The sequence below is a fragment of the Macaca nemestrina genome, chromosome 6 (assembly GCF_043159975.1).
Source record: "Macaca nemestrina isolate mMacNem1 chromosome 6, mMacNem.hap1, whole genome shotgun sequence".
Taxonomy (NCBI): Eukaryota; Metazoa; Chordata; class Mammalia; order Primates; family Cercopithecidae; genus Macaca; species Macaca nemestrina.
In genome coordinates, this window is record NC_092130.1 from 77,181,684 (window position 1) to 77,198,272 (window position 16,589).

The following is a 16,589-nucleotide window of genomic DNA, read 5'->3' on the forward strand; positions in this document are numbered from 1 at the left end:
ACTACTAATAAAGGAAATGACACAGGGTGATATGATTTTCTGACCAAAAACACAGATGTCTTAGCAAAAAGAGAGCACAAACTTACATCTCAAAACTAGCTTATCTTAATATTGCAATTAATAGCTATCATAAATCACTCCAAAACTCAGAGGTGCATGATATAGAAAAAATAATTTTTAAATATAAAAATCATAAAGGCAAGATATTTTAAGTCCCAATAAACCTTTATTTAAGCCAAGCATTCATACTTTTATTTACTCTTTGGTGCCTGCTTGGAGCCAAACAATTAGTATGCATTAATAGAAAAACTTTCAGGAAACGAGGCAAAGTAATGAAAAGGAAATACAGAAAATATGTTAAATATAGGAAAAAAAATCTGTACACCATGCTATAGCCCACTATCCACAGATTAAAAAAAAAAAAAAAGCTACAACAGATGTGCAGAAGAAACAAATTTCTACTTGCGCTAATCTGAGCTGACAGCTGCTATTAGGGCTGACTCTGTAATACTTCTGTCATCACTTCTAAAAATCAGCTTTTCAAATAGAGAAAGGGGAATTTGAAAATATGAGAGGGAAACTTTAGGGATATAAATTTTGCTGCCATCGGTCCTGAATTCATCACCTTTTAAACTCTCAATCAATATTTTTCCATTATTGAGGCTGCCTCCAGACAATTTTATATGGAGGCTTTGAAAATATCACTTCTATTGTGGTTATTTCTCTTCACTATATTGACCACATTTTTGAAGGAACTTACGTGGAATTTTGAAATTCTTGTGGTGCAGGTAACTTCAGATGAATATATTTCAACATGTAAAAGGTCTGTTGACTCGACCAAAGGAAAATATAATGAGAAAACAAATAACACAGGCACTACAGTGAAATATAGTCCTGACTTAAATAACTCTATCATCACTCTGTGACCTTAGACAAATTATTTAATCTCTTTAATCCTCTATTTCCTTCTTTGCAAAATGGGAATAACTATAGCATCTATCAACATCAAGAGTTAAAGATTATACATACACATGTGTGTATATATAGAGATATGGATATATAATGTGCATGTTTGTGTCTGCATGTATACACATATAAGAATGGCTTAGAATGGTACCTAGCATGTCATATACATTCTTTAAGTATTAGATACTGTTGTTACTGTTATTATTAATGTTATTACAAAGTTACCATACAACTTTGCTTATGGAACAGACTGGGGCACTGATTAATTCAAAATCTGTGTCTATGGAAAACTTATGAGAAAAGCCCAATTAAGAATACTTCGTTTTTTTGCACTGAGGATTGTTTTGAGGAAGTTTAATGAAGGGACTGTTTGGTGTTGAGTACACACGTGGGAAATATGACCATGACTCATCTTGAAGCTGTTCTATCAAAGTCAGTTCCAGCCACACATCAAAGAACATCAAAAATTTTCACAATTTCACATTCAATTTGTGCCAATCAGGGGGATTTGGTTGGGTTAATTACTTTAATGACACATTTTAATTTGTGCTCATCTAGTATTTCAGCATAAGAGAGGATTCTTTGCTGCATTTTTTGGTGAAGGTTCTTCAGAGGCCAAGGCTAACAGGGGTGTTTTTTCAAAAACCAGAAAGATTGTGTTTTCAGCCATTTTTCTAGAAACCAAAGAGTCATATTTTTTTATCATAAGTAATGTAATTTCATTTTTATTTTTACCAATGAAAATAGGCATAGCAAGCAAGCATAGAAACTGGAGTGCTATTCATTCTTTCCTCAAAACAAAAACAAAACAAAAACCCTCAACTCTAACATGCCCTCCTCTAAATAGGTCTAACTCTGTCCTTTCTCATTTGTCAAACATTGATTTTTTTCAGCATTTAATGGAATGAAAATTAAGAGGGTCATGTTGTATTTTTTTTTTTAAATCTCCACTTTCAGCTCCTTATTTTGATAAAATGTGTTTTCCGACTTCAACATTAGCAATTATGTCAGCTCTACCCTGGGAAGAAATATGGTTTTTCATTACCTCCGTATAAGTCCACAGGGGAAGGACTAAGTATAAGATTTTATAGAGACTACCAATTGTGTGAATTCTTGTATAGCTTTTTACATTTTTCAGAAACTCAGTGGCAAATTTTCCAGATAAATATTTTGAAGCAAGAAAGCCATATCTTTAAATTGAGCATAGATAGTATTGAGGTTAAAATTCCAACAGTCACTCTTCATTTGCCTCGTCATTTTAGGTATCTCAACAATGCATTAATTTTAATTCATTAACAAAAAAGCAACCGAAATGCACAGCATAATAATAAAGGAACTGATGGCACTCTTCCTGCCAGATAAACATGCCTCACAGAAGGCTTAACTGTCACATACCTACAGTTTCAGCTGTTTGAGGGTGTTTTGATAATAGCATTAATGTCAAAATTCAGCTGCCAACACTAAGCTGTCAGCTTTCAAAATGCTCTATGGAGTGTTTGTCCCTTAGGACATAAATTCCAAGAAGCAACTGAGCTGCACTACAACTTGACAGCTTATCCTATTTCCAGGAGAGCCTTGGATCTGTGCAAATCTAGGAAATGTAACTGCAGCTCTGAGATAAGGAGATGTGATTGGAGCAAAACCTCTTGGAAAATAGCACAGGGGCCATTTGGGTGCTAGATATTCAAACGGCCTTTGAAGCCTCTGGAAAATGAAGGTAACTTGAGCGACTCTAGTTGGATCACAGCTGGACAGCAGGCACTTACTGCTTCTGCCAAGATTCTCAAGGTGGAAAATGACATCCTGGGACCAGCTCCTTCCTCCACTGGTGACCCTGGTAAGTAGAAGTAATTTCCCCGATTATGACTGCAATTTCTCATCAAGCATTACATAACCCATATCATTTCATCTTCCTAAAATAAATTATTCATGTCGTTTGGGAATTCATCTGGGAGCTGCAGGTCAAATATCCCATTTACTGCTAAATTACTGTTAACATTTTTTTTCTGACTTATTAGCTGTTTACACAGAATATTTCTTGGATATAACACGTTTTCCTCAGTGTAGTTTTTCTGGAAAAAAAAAAAGCACATCTGTATTTTCTTTTGAATCCCCAAGGTCAACTTAAGGATTATCAGTTGCCCTTAAAAAAGTGCCATCCTCAAAAAATTACATCATATAGAAAAAATTTCTCAACTGATATGATCCCACCAAAGTCTCAACTACATGAAATGGCTATTCTATAAAGACAGTGTCCATAGTGTGATGGAAAGTAGTCTGACTATGACATTTGTATCCCAGTTCCTCTACTTCCTAGCTGCATGACAAGAGGTAAATTATTTTCTTCTCTTGGCTTAACTGGTTTCTTCTCTAACATAAACATATTGGTAGCACCAATCTTGTGGACTATTGTAAAAACTAAATTAATACACATAGAGTGTTCAGGCCAGTGCTAAACATCCAGTAAACGCTTGCTAAATATTTTTAACATTTCTAAAATAATTGTTGCATTATCCTGATTCGATCTTTCGGAAATTCATTATTTTTTGAAAAATGATCGATAAAGAAAGTGAGTAAGCCAACAGTGCAACTAATTACATTACTCCTAGAATGTGTCTCGTTAATCTAACCACGGAATGCAGCCAGTCAAGAGTTGGTTAACTAGATGTCCATGCATGTGCCTAGGAAAATGAGAAGTTGGTAGCTTGCTAGGGGAAGAAAAATATTTGAAAAGCATCTGTGCAAACTGCTGAGTCCCAGGTTCTGCCTACCCAGCTACATATCCTCTGAGGGCCTGACCCAACCATCCTATCTCAAGTAGCTCCTGTCATTTTTGTCATATCACCTTATTTCCTTCAAAACATGCCTAAGTATCCAAGATTATCACTTCTAAAATTGCATTTATTTAGTCCTTTATTTACTGACTCCCTCACATATTTTTCACACATTTCTGTTTCTACTTCTCTTTCCCATTCACCAAATTCATGGCAAAACATTCCTAGTGCCAATTTGTTTCTCACCACTTTGCAAAAAAGCAGCAATGCATGCAGCATACTTTTGCAGTGTTCTCCTGCTTCCCATGTGAAGCATCAATGTGAATATGCATGTGACATCAGAAGATATAGGCTCTTATTACAGGAACCAGAACTGTTATAGCTGTCAAACGTCATTGACAAACTCCATCCTTATGAACCCACTATTGTATAAATGGAAGGATAGTTGTAAAAATGGTAATTCCAGTATTTGTCTCTTCAGGTGTTAATTGAGAAATAAAAATGTACAGTCTAAAATAAAACTATATTTTATGATATCCAATTGGACATTTATCCTTAATAAATTAATTAATAAAAGTTAAAGACAAAAGAGTAAGTATTGGCTTGTTAAACATAAGAATCTCTAAGCACACTGGTCCCACTTTAAGAAATCTAGTGATGCCTCTGTGTCATGGGTACCTTGTATTTTCCACCTGCCACAGACTGGCTTCCTCTTTCTTACACAAGGGGATAGGATGACAGTGAGCATAAAAGATAATCTTTACCCTTGGATTAAGATGCAATTATTCCATGTCAATTCTGACAACCAAAGTGAGATCTAGTTTGTTGGTTCACACAGAGCATTTTCATTTTGAGTATAGATGCATTCAGGCAGTTCTTTGCATTGAAATTACTGATGCACTCATAGCTTTTATTTGCAAGAGAACAAATCTAGAAAATACTTCTATAAGTATCACCTTCCACTTGGGATCAGCAAAGATCCCTTGGTGGTGTTAAGTTGGCAGATGAAAGATCCCAAATGGGTTGACTCACATGTCCAGTGTGTTAATAAGGATGGCTGAAAGGGGACTGTTGGCCAAATCACCTACAAATAGCCTCTCCAGCATGGCAGTTCCAGGGTAGTAGACTTCTTACATAATAGCTCAGGGGTCCTATAGACTATTCCAAGACACAGAAAGTGGAAGTTACCAATATCCAGGACAGCCTCACTTCTGCCATACTCTTTGTCAAAGCACACAGAAAGCCCTCCCAGATTCAAAAAAGGGGGACATCAATATTATACTCCCACCTCTCAATGGGAAGAGTGTCAAAGAATTTGGGGAGTGTCTTTACTCTCCCATATAATCATTTCCGTAGTTTAAAAAACATATACTCTCCCATATAATCATTTCCATAGTTTAAAAAACAAGTAGAGAGTACCCATTAGTGAATCAGTGAAATATGCTTCTTTTGACACACGTAGTTACATAATTTTACTTATTTATTTATTTATTTACCTAGAAACAGGGTCACACTCTAACTGCTGCCCAGGTTGGCGTGCAGTGGCATGATCATGGTTCAGTGCAGCCTTGACCTCCCTAGACTCAGGTGATCCTCCCGCCTCAGCCTCCCAAGTAGCTGGGACTACAGTTGCACAGCACCACTCCTGGCTAATTTTAAAATATTTTTGTAGAGATGGGGTTTTGTCATGTTGCCCAGGTTGGTCTCAAACTCTTGGGCTCAAGCAATCTCCCTGCCTCAGTCCCCCAAAGTGCTAGGATTACGGGTGTGAGCCACTGCACCTGGCCCATAATTTTATTGATAATAAAAATATGCCGATGATAAAATATGTGCATTTTGAAACTTAAAATTGAATGGAACACATGATGATATTAGAGAGCTTATTTTTCAGTCAATAAACAGAAATTAAAATTTTTAAGAAGAATGGTTTTGTGATTGTTATAGACTGGTATTCCCAGATCACATCATTTCTTAGTTTTCTTCTTGCCCTTGTAGTTGCTTGTTTTTAGAAAAAGGTTTTACATACTCCTCTTCAAATGATCATCCCTTAAAAGTCAGTGTGCCCCATAAATTTGTAATTGGTAATCTTCTTCCTTTTTATAAACACTCCCTGAATGATCTCATATATTCTCAAGGTTTTAGCTATTTTCCATGTGCTGAAGACTCTAAAACATTTATTTCCAGCCCAGCTAGTTCCCTATTTGACAGACCCACATATCCAAATAATTGAATCTCTGAGTGTTCCACTGGCCCTTCAAAGTCAAAAAGTCCAAAGATACATTTGTCATCAGTCTCCTAAGATCTGCCCCTCCACCTTATTCATCAATATTGTAGATAATCCAGTTGTACAGCCACCCAAGCAGAAAAACTGAAATCATCCTTGACTCCTTTCTTTTCCTCACCCCACACATACAATCAGTTCTCAGAACACGAATCCTCTTCATTCTTAATATCTTTTGAGTCTATTCTTTTATGTGTATACATATACATAGAGATATATAGATAGACATATGTAGATGTTCTTATTTCTAGTGCTTTAGTTCTGGCTCTCATGCTGTATCACCTAAGTTATTTTAACTACTTCTTACTAGATGTCCTTTCTCCTGCCTTTGCACTGGTCCTAATTCATCCTCCACATGTGTCACCAAAGTGTTCATTCTAAAAGGGAACTCATATCAAACTTCTTTCTTGTTTAGAATTCTTTAATGGTGTTACATGGAACTATATCCAGTTCTAGGTAAAGTCCAAATTTCCTAACGCGGTATTCAGGTCACTTTCTTTATTCTCTTGAATAATTCCTACTCCTTACTTCAAAACACACTTTGGATGTCACTTCACTCAGAATGCTTTCTGACCCACTTCATAGTCTGACTTCCCACCTCCCTCCAGTTTTTATCCTATGTTACACAGTTTCTACTTTCACACTCTTTTATAAGCATGCATTTATTTGTCTCTCACGCAGGAAACCGTGCACTCCCAGAGAAAAGCTAGAGGATTTTATTTAATATCCTGGGCACGTAGTTTCCATTTGACATATATTTTCTAAACGAATGAATGAATGTGGTTTATTGTATTAATAAAATTTCCATTGGAACTCTCAACTAAGTTTTAAGAAAGAATAATAATGTGCCTCTATTTCAATGCCCTGAAACAGAAACCTGGAACCACAAGAAACATTTCCCAGTGGAAACTATATCCATACAAAGTAGGAGAACCACAAGTTTGAAGAGCAGTCCTTGAAGGTGCTGCTCATTTGCCGACTCTTAACGAAAACCTGTCCAGAAGATGACTGAATGGCAGTAATTTAAAGAGTCATTACCTGTGCACAGCACTGAAAACATTTCCGGCTGGGGAGGAGGGACATAAGGGTGCTCTTAAAAGAAAGACACAGAGTTGGCAGCAAATGACTGAACACATGTGAAGGCAATTAACTCTTGGGATCATGACTCTAATATTCAGTGTAATAATCAAGTTCAGAATCACAGGGCATATTTTATAAACTTAATAGTATTAGAGGACAAAAAATAGTTTTAACACACAAACTAACTGTACTTATTGGAATATATTTAACCCCCTAAAATAAGTAGATTCTTTGACAACATCACGGACATAAATCTCAGTTCAAAATTCTAGGTATTTTTTAAAAGTCTCTATTGTCTATAGCGGTTTCAAACATAAAGCACCATTTCACTGAGATTGTGGAATACTTAATATTAGCTCTCTTGGGGTTCCCTACCTTCTTTAATAGGGTTCTGTTAAAGTTGTAGGATGTTCTATTAAGCTAAGTTATAGTGAGAGAGGGTAGAGAGTAGAGTAGTACCCCTCTTTTTAATCATCATTCACACAGGTTGTCTTTGAGGTATACAACCTCATTTTCTTTTTACTTTTAAGTTCAGGGGTACAAGTGCAAGTTTGTTACATAGGCAAACTTAGGTCATGGGGGTTTATTGTACAGATTAGTTCATCATCCAGGTGTTAAGCCTAGTATCCATTAGTTATTTTTCCTGATCCTCTTCCTCCTCCCACCTTCCACCCTCCAAAAGGCCCCAATGTATGTCATTCCCTTCTATGTGATACATGCACACATGTGTTCATTGCATCACTATTCACAATAGCAAAGACATGGAACCAATCTAAATGCTGATCAATGACAGGCTGGGTAAAGAAAATGTGGTACATATACACCGTAGAATACTATGCAGCCATAACAAATGAGATCATGTCCTTTGCAGGGACGTGGATGGAGCTGGAGGCCATTATCCTTAGTGAAGTAACACAGGAACAGAAAACCAAATACCACATGTCCTTGCTTATAAGTAGGAGCTGAATGATGAGGACACATATACAAGTGTTTTCAACAAGTCTTTCCAGGTCAGTTGTCTTTGCTGCTTCTTTTAAAGGGCTGTCTCTGGTTCTTCGCTCAGAATAAACAGACATATTTATTCCCAGAGGATACCAAAAATAAAACATGGGTGTTTTTTCACTGTCAATAACTGGACTCTTCTCTCTTCCTCTCCTCAGACTGAGTGCATCTCTTTATCAGCTATGAACACACACAAGACCTTTTATCTAAACACATTAATATTCTGCCTGAACTGAGGTTTTTTAGTAGGAGAAATGATTTTAACACGGATATTTCATGAATAAATCACTTTTCTGATTATTTTCCACCTATGAGAAATAAAGCTATTTATTGTTGTTTAAATAGTCAAATCCAGATTACCAGGATTCTTGACCCCTTTGAAATAATTCTATAACGATTGACACATGCCTACAGCAGCCAGACTGATAGGGTAGTAAGTGGAGTCTACTGACTGGAGAATGTGGGATCTGTCTAAAGTAGTTGCTGTGCCCCACTCTAGACCCGTGGCCAGAGCATCCAAATTTCAAGAGATGCTGAAAGTACAGATTTTTGTGTGAAAGCTCTTGGATTTTTCAGTTGCAGCTCAATTGTTGTAAAACACAATGTTCATACACAATGCAGGCTAAAGAAAAGTTAGATAGATGCGTTACCAATTTGTGTAATCTAGATATAGTTTATCAATTGGTAAAAGAACAAGCCTTACTGTAACAAACAATATACAGGAAAGATTTCTTTCACTCAGGGATCCTGTGAAAATGTTCTACATCTCTTTTTCCATTGTATAATCAAACTCAAATTTCTGCTGCTAAAAGGGCAGGTTATGAGATTTCCTTTATAATATTATTAAGAAATTTGGTATCTCTCAATCTTTTGACATTACAGACACAAGCAAAGGGATAAAGATAAGGAATCTGTTGTCTTAGGCTTCTCCTCCCCTTTCCTATCATTGACAGTTTCTGAACCCCTTCAGCACACCACAGACTGAACTCAGTTCCTACTTAGAAAACAGAGCCCCCTTCCCTCAAACCCTTTTAGCAAGTGTTAGTAACTTCTATGATCCACAAAATAATTTAGAATTAGAGTACAAACTTGTACCATTTACACAAGGACATTATGACAGTCACTTCTTTTCCCATAAGCCATGGGCTCATACATATAAAATGTTCTTTTTAGTTATAGTTAGACAAACTACTTAAGGCACTATTTGCCATTTTATTTCACTGAGTGTAATTTTCATAAGCTTACATTTTTTTTTTGCACAGAACAGCAACTCCTTGTTTGTGGTTTCTTCATTCACTAAATACTGAAGAGGAACTCTCCAAAACTCAACATGAAACCTTATTAGTATTTGCTAACTTATTAACACATCATTTAATTTAGTCATCTATATCATTAAGGCATACCAATGGTTCCAAAGACTATCAGGATTTTGTTAATGTTAGATTAGTTATCTGTTGCTGTATAACAAAACACCTAAACATAGTGTCTTGAAACAACGATGTAGTATTTCTCATGATTCTGTGGCTTGGCTGTGCAGTGACCTCTAGTTTTGCCTCGACTTTCTTCTGTGACTGCATTGAGAGAGAGACTGCCAGAATGGTAGATTCCCCATAGCCTTATTGACATGCTGGGAGTGGGTGCTGGCCATGAGTGGGGGTACCCCAGTTCTCCTCCACATGGCCTCTCACCTACAATAGGCTAGAATGACCTCCCTCAATATTGGCCTCAGTGTAAACAATAAAGGCAGAAGTTGAACAATCACTTAAGGCTCAGGTCCCAGAAACCCCAGTTCTCCTCCAATGCCTCTCACCTACAATAGGCTAGAATGACCTCCTTCAATGTTGGCCTCAGTGTAGACAATAAAAGCAGAAGCTGAACAACCACTGAAGGCTCAGGTCCCAGAATTCGCAAAATGTTACTTCTGCCTTGTTCTATTAGTCAAAGGAAGTCACAAGGCTAGCTCCAGTGGTGCACTTTCTCTTATATAGATACTCATAAGCTAGTTATCTGCTGGTCCAGGTTCAAGAGGGTGGACTGAAGAAACAGAACCCCCCTTCTGAATAGGAGGAGTATATACATCAGAATAAAATGAATTTGCAGCACCCACATTTTGCAAGCCTCTCTACATGTGGACTCACTCATAAAATTTTTGCAAACGTTATTCTATTCATATAGAAAAACAAAGACTTTAAAAATCCTCTATAAAAACTTTCCTGAAGAAGCACTTAGCCAAGGATATCAGTTACCTCCTATATCGGTTACCTCCTATATGCCACTATATGTCCTCTCAGTCTTACTTTTCTGTTGTTCTAGCTGCAGCTACTGCAGTGAACTTTGAATGACTCCAACATACCTCACACAGGCAGGGTTTCCCTAGGGTATGTGAAGTCCCAGGCAAATATTTTAACAGGACCCCTGACTATACAAACAATATGAGTCCCCTGAAATCAGCAAGTCAGCACCATTCTGGAGACACAATCTCACACCATCCCACAAAAGAAATACTGCTCTGACAATCCGCCCCACCACTTCCCTGTTCCCCAAGGCATCAGATAATCTATGTTACATCTCTCTGGCCCACCTCTGTTGTGGGCAGTTGCACACAAGCACAGACTCATGCTGATATCTCAATATCCCTACTTTTCAAGCTAGGAGCCTTCTCCAAAATCCCAGATGTCCATGTAAGCATGTGAATGCATATTTAAGCACTTCCCAGAAAGGGAAGAGACTTATAGCCCCCATAGGCAACTCCCAATAAGTGGGGGATGGGAGATAGTGGATTAATGTCCAGCCTCCCATCCTATGAATGTACAATTCTGAGAAGAATTCTGTACTGGAATGAAGCCCCTATTGCTTACTTTAGGAACCTCAATAATGCACTCATATTGTATTTTTCTCCTGCACTCTTCCTCCCATCTCCCTTACTCCTGCTTCCTGGATCACCATTTTAATAAGCTATCTGCACCTGCACCAACCCCTTATTCATGCCCTGCTTCCAGGGAAACCAAAACTAAGACACCGTGAGACTTTTTTTTTTAACATGTGTGCAACCCAGAAATGTGGGGGAAGGGAGATAAACCATGGAATGAAATTTTGATGAATGGAAGACTGAGACATCAGATAGTCTTAGTCCCACCTCCACCCCACAGACTATTCTGAAAAAAAAAAATTGTTTATATGATCTTTTCAAAGGCTTCCTTAATTGAACTCAATACCAGGAAGTGGCCAGTTTCATAACACACAATATTGGCTCTCCTTTCCTTATCTCATTCCCTTTTTTCCTACCTCTTGCTTGCTGAAATTGAACTTCCTACTAAAATAATAGCACATAAGGCATTAACTCAGACTTTCCTTCTTGAAGAACCCAGATTAAGACACCACACAGCAGAGAATTCAATTCAATAAACAACCAGTGGGGAGACATGAGGCAAAATGGTTATCAAGAGTTTAGACAGACTTCTGTTTCCCCAGTAAGCAAAGAGATTAGAAGTCACAACTCCATCATAACAAGTAAAAAGCTGAACATACTGAAAAATAAACAACTCTTCTTAGATCCCTCAGAGAATTGAGGTCACAGGGCAAACCTCTGCCCCAAAAACTGGAAAGACAGACAATCGAGTATAGAGAATTGTGACTTACTAGAGCAGGAACCTCCTATGGCAAACTGTAATTGACAAGTTACCAGAGGCTCAGTGCAGACAACTCTGAGAGTTAAAAATTCCAGGGGGACTCAGCCATAGGGGACCCTCCACATTTTTGTGAGTTTTACCTCCAGGCGCTTGAGCAGGTTCTCACAGTAGGTATTAGAGGAAAATCCCTTGCTTCTGGCTGGGGGAGGGGAAAAGGAACCCTCTTAAAACATACAGGAGCATTCCGTTCTTAATGAGGCCTCCCTCAGATGAAACTATTTTACCAGAGCCTCGCCTGCAAGAGTCTTAGCAGAGCCTAACTTATCTAGAGGAAGGGAAATACCTGAACCTAGCCCCCTTTAGCCATCCTGTCCCACTTAAGGGAGGAAAAATAACTGACAAGTACAGGTAAAATTTAGGGACACAGGTTCATCGAAAGACTGAAGCTAATCACAGGATATAGAATGCTTCTCCTACCTCCATACCTTAGCACTATATTATTGAAGGCCTATTTACCACAGTTCTTTTTTCTCATTACATTATGTCCACCTTTCAACAAAAAATTACAAGATACACGAAAAGGCAAAAAACACTGTTTGAGGAGACTGAATAAGCATTTGAGTCAGATATGGCAGAAATGTTGCAATTATCAGATCAGGAATTTAAGAAAAGTATGATTAATATGCTAAGGGCATATTAATGGAACAGACAACATGCAAGAACAGATGGATAATGGAAGCAGAGAGATGGAAATTCTAAGAAACAATAAAAAGGAAAGTTTAGTGATGGAAAACACTATAATAAAAAAAAAAAGGATGTCTTTGATGAGCTCATTAGTAGACTATACAAGGCTGAGGAAAGAATCTCTGACCTTAAGAATATGTCAATAGAAACTTCCAAAACTGAAAAACAAACAACAAAAAAAGACTGAAAAACTCAAAATAGACTATCTAAGAACGGTGGAAAAACTACAAAAGGTATAATATACCCACAACTGGAATACCAGAAGAAGAAGAAAAAGAAAAAGGAGCAGAAGCAATATTTGAAGCAATAATGACTCAGAATGTCACCAAACTAATATAAGACACCAAACCATAGATTCAAGAAGCAAAGAGAATACCAAGCAGGACAAATGCAAAAAACAAAACAAAACTATACTTAGGCATATATCTTAGTTTAACTTGCTATAATAAAACGCCACAAACTGGATTGTTTAAAGAACAAACATTTATTTTTTATAGTTCTGGTTGTTGAAAGTGAGATAAGGGTGACAGCACGGTCAGATTCCGGTGAAGGCTTTCTCCAGATTGCAGACTGCCATCTTCTCATTATATCCTCACATAGTGGAAGAAAGCTAGCTGCTAGCTAGTTCCCTGGCCTCTTCTTATGAGGATACCAATATTATTCACGAGCGTTAAAACCTTATGATCAAATTACCCCCAAAGTTCCCACATCCAAATACCTAATATATTGAGATTAGGGTTTCAGAATATGGATTTTGGAGGGACACATTTAGTCTATTGCAGCATATTATATTGAAGTTTTAAAAAAGATAAAAATAAAGACCAAATCTTGAAAGAAACCAGAGATGAGAAAAAAAAAAAAAAAAACAGCTTACATATACAATAGCAAAGATGAGAGTTACATCAGACTTCTCTTCACACACCATGCAAGCAAGAAGAGAGCAAAGTGAAATATTTGGAATGCTGGGAGAAAAAAAACATCAAACTGGAGTTCTGTACTAATTTACTGAATATAATCTACCTCTATAGACTACTTCATCCAACAAGTGAAGAATACAACATTCTTCTCAAGCTCAGATAGAATGTTCACCAAGATAGACCACATTCTAGACCATAAAACACAATTAAAAGGAAATGAATTTAATGTTTAATTTAATTAATGTAAAAGAATAGAAATTACATAATGCATGGTCTCAGATCATCATGGAATTAAATTAGAAATCAATAACAAAAAGATAAATGGAAAAATCTCAAAATACTGAGGAACAACACACTTCTAAAGAACACATGGATCAAAAAGGAAATTTTAAACTATTTTGAACTAAATGAGAATATAACTTATCAAGATTCGTGTGATACAGTAACAGAAGTGCTAAGAAGGAAATATATAGCATCTAATGTATGTATTAGAAAATAAGAAAGATCCAAATATCAGTAACCTAAGTTTCCACCTCAAAAAAAGAAGAACAAACAAAATCTGAAGTAAGCAAAAAAAAAGAAATAATAAAAATTAGAGCAGAAATTGATGGAATGTAAAAAAAAATTAATAATAAAAATCAACAAAAACCCAAAGCTGGTTTTTTAAAGATTAATAAAATTAATAATCTCTAGCTAGGCTAACTAAGAAAAAAAGAGAGAAGACACAAATTGCTAGTATCAGAAATGAAAGAGGATACATCACTGAAGACTCCAAAGGACATTAATAGGACAATTAAGGAATAGTAAGAACAACTCTATGCCCACAAATTTGACAACCTAGATGAAACGAACCAGTTTCTAAAAGACACAATATGTCAACACTCACACAAGAAGAAATCAACAATTTGACTAGACCTATATTTTTAAAGAAATTAAATTAATAATTATTAAGAACCTCCCAAAACAGAAAGCATCAACCTCATAAGACTTCACCAGTAAATTCTACCAAACATTTACGGAAGAAAGTATACCAGTTCTCTACCACCTTTTCCAGAAAATAGAAGCAAAGAGAGTACTTTCTAATTAATCCCATAAGGCAGACATTCCCCTAATACTGAAACCAGACAAAGACATTACAAGAAAAGAAAACTACAGACAAACATCTCACATGAATATAGTTGCAAAAATCCTCAGCAAAATATTAGCAAATTGAATTCAACAATGTATGAAAATAATTATACATCATGATCAAGTGAGATTTAACCCAGGCGTGCAAGGCAACAGTCAATAATCAATTAATGTAATATATCATATCAACAGGCTAAAGAAGAAAAATCACATGATCATATTAATAGGTGCAGAAAAATATTTGGTAGATCTAATACCCAATCATGAAAAAACCTCTCAGCAAACTAAAAATACAGGGGAATTTCCTCAACTTAGTAAAGAACATTACAAAAAAAAAACCCAAAAACCTACAGCTAACATCACTTAACGGTGAGAGACTCTAAGCTTTTCTGGTAAATTCAGAACAAGGCAAGGATGTCCCTTTCACCTTATTTTCAAAATAATGTTGGAGGTTCTAGCTAAAGCAATGAGAGAAGTAAAGGAAATAAAAGGTATACAGATTAGGAAGAAAGAAAACTGTCTTTATTCACAGATGACTTCATCATCTATAGAAAAAATTCAAAAGAACAACAAAAAACCTTCTGAAACTAAAAAGCGAGTATAGCAAGTTTGCAGAACACAAGATTAACATATAAAAGTCAATCACTTTTCTACATACACTAACAAGGAACAAGTGAAATTTGAAATTTACAACACATTATCATTGACATTAACTCCTCCCAAATTTAAATATTTAGTTCTAAATTTAACAGAATATGTACAAGGTCTATGTGAGGAAAACTACAAAACTCTGATGAAAGAAATCAAATAAATAAATAGAAATAGCCCATGTTTATAAATAGGAAGATTCAATATTGTCAAGGTGTCAGTTCTTCCCAAATTGATATACAGATTCAATGCAATTCTAATCAAAATCCCTGCAAGTTATATTGTGGATATCAATAAATTGATTGTAAAGTTTGTCTCAAGAGGCAAAAGACCCAGAGTAGCCAACATAATATTGAAGGAGGAGAACAGTGTTGGAAGCCTGAGACTACCCGACTTCCGGGCTTACTATAAAGTTGCAGTAATCAAGACAGTGTGGTATTGGTGAAAGAATAAAACACACGGATTAATGGAACAGAATAGAAAGCCCAGAAATAGACCTGAATAAATATAGTCAAAGAACCTTTGACAAAGGAACAAAGACAATACAATGGAGCAAAGATAGTATTTTCAACAAGTGGTTGAAAACTGGACATCCATATATGAAAAAATGAATCTAGACATAGACTGTATACCCTTCAAATAAATTAACTCAAAATTAGTAATAGACCTAACTGTAAAACACAAAACTGTAAAACTTCTGGAAGATAACATAGGACAAAATCTAGATGACCTTGGATATGGCAATAGCATTTTAGATATGACACCAAAGGCATGATTCATGAAGAAATAATTAATAAGTTATGTTTCATTAAATTTTAAAAGTTCTTCTCTGCAAAATACAATGTCAAGAGAATAAGAAGATAAGTCTCAGACTTGGAGAAGATATTTGCAAAAGACACATCTGATAAAGGAATCTTATCCAAAATATACAAAAATCTCTTAAAATTCAGCAATAAGAAATGAACAACCTGGTTAAAAAATAGGCCAAAGACCTGAATAGATACCACAGAAGATATACAAATGACTACTAAACATATGAAAAGATGTTCAACATCATGCCATTAGGGAATCACAAATTAAAACAAGATACCACTACACACATCTAAGAATGGCCAAAATCTAAAACACTGACAACACCAAATGTTGACAAGGATGTGGAGCAACAGGAACTCTCATTCATTGTTGATGGCAATGCAAAAATAGAACAGTTTCATGGTTTGTTATAGAACTAAATATAAGTCTCACCATATGATCCAGCAATCTCATCTCTTGGTATTTACCCAGAAAATGGGTAAAATGTATGTCCACACAAATCTTGTACCTGGGTGTTTATAACACCTTTGTTCATAATTATTGAGACTTGGATGCATCCAAGATGTCCTTTAGTAGGTAAGTGAATAAAATGAACTGTAGTATGTCG

At 36.1% G+C, this 16,589-nt stretch overlaps 1 protein-coding gene across 1 annotated transcript in view; it reads right to left on the reverse strand.

Annotated features, from left to right (window-relative positions):
• Positions 1-433: 433 nt before the first annotated feature.
• The window catches only part of MACIR (macrophage immunometabolism regulator), a 96,046-nt gene continuing 79,890 nt past the window's right edge, over positions 434-16,589 (reverse strand). Inside the window, exon 3 of the mRNA XM_071098654.1 lies at positions 434-2,800. Coding sequence (XP_070954755.1) covers positions 2,470-2,800 — 331 coding nt within the window. The 3' untranslated portion in view covers positions 434-2,469. The remainder of the gene's footprint in view (positions 2,801-16,589) is intronic.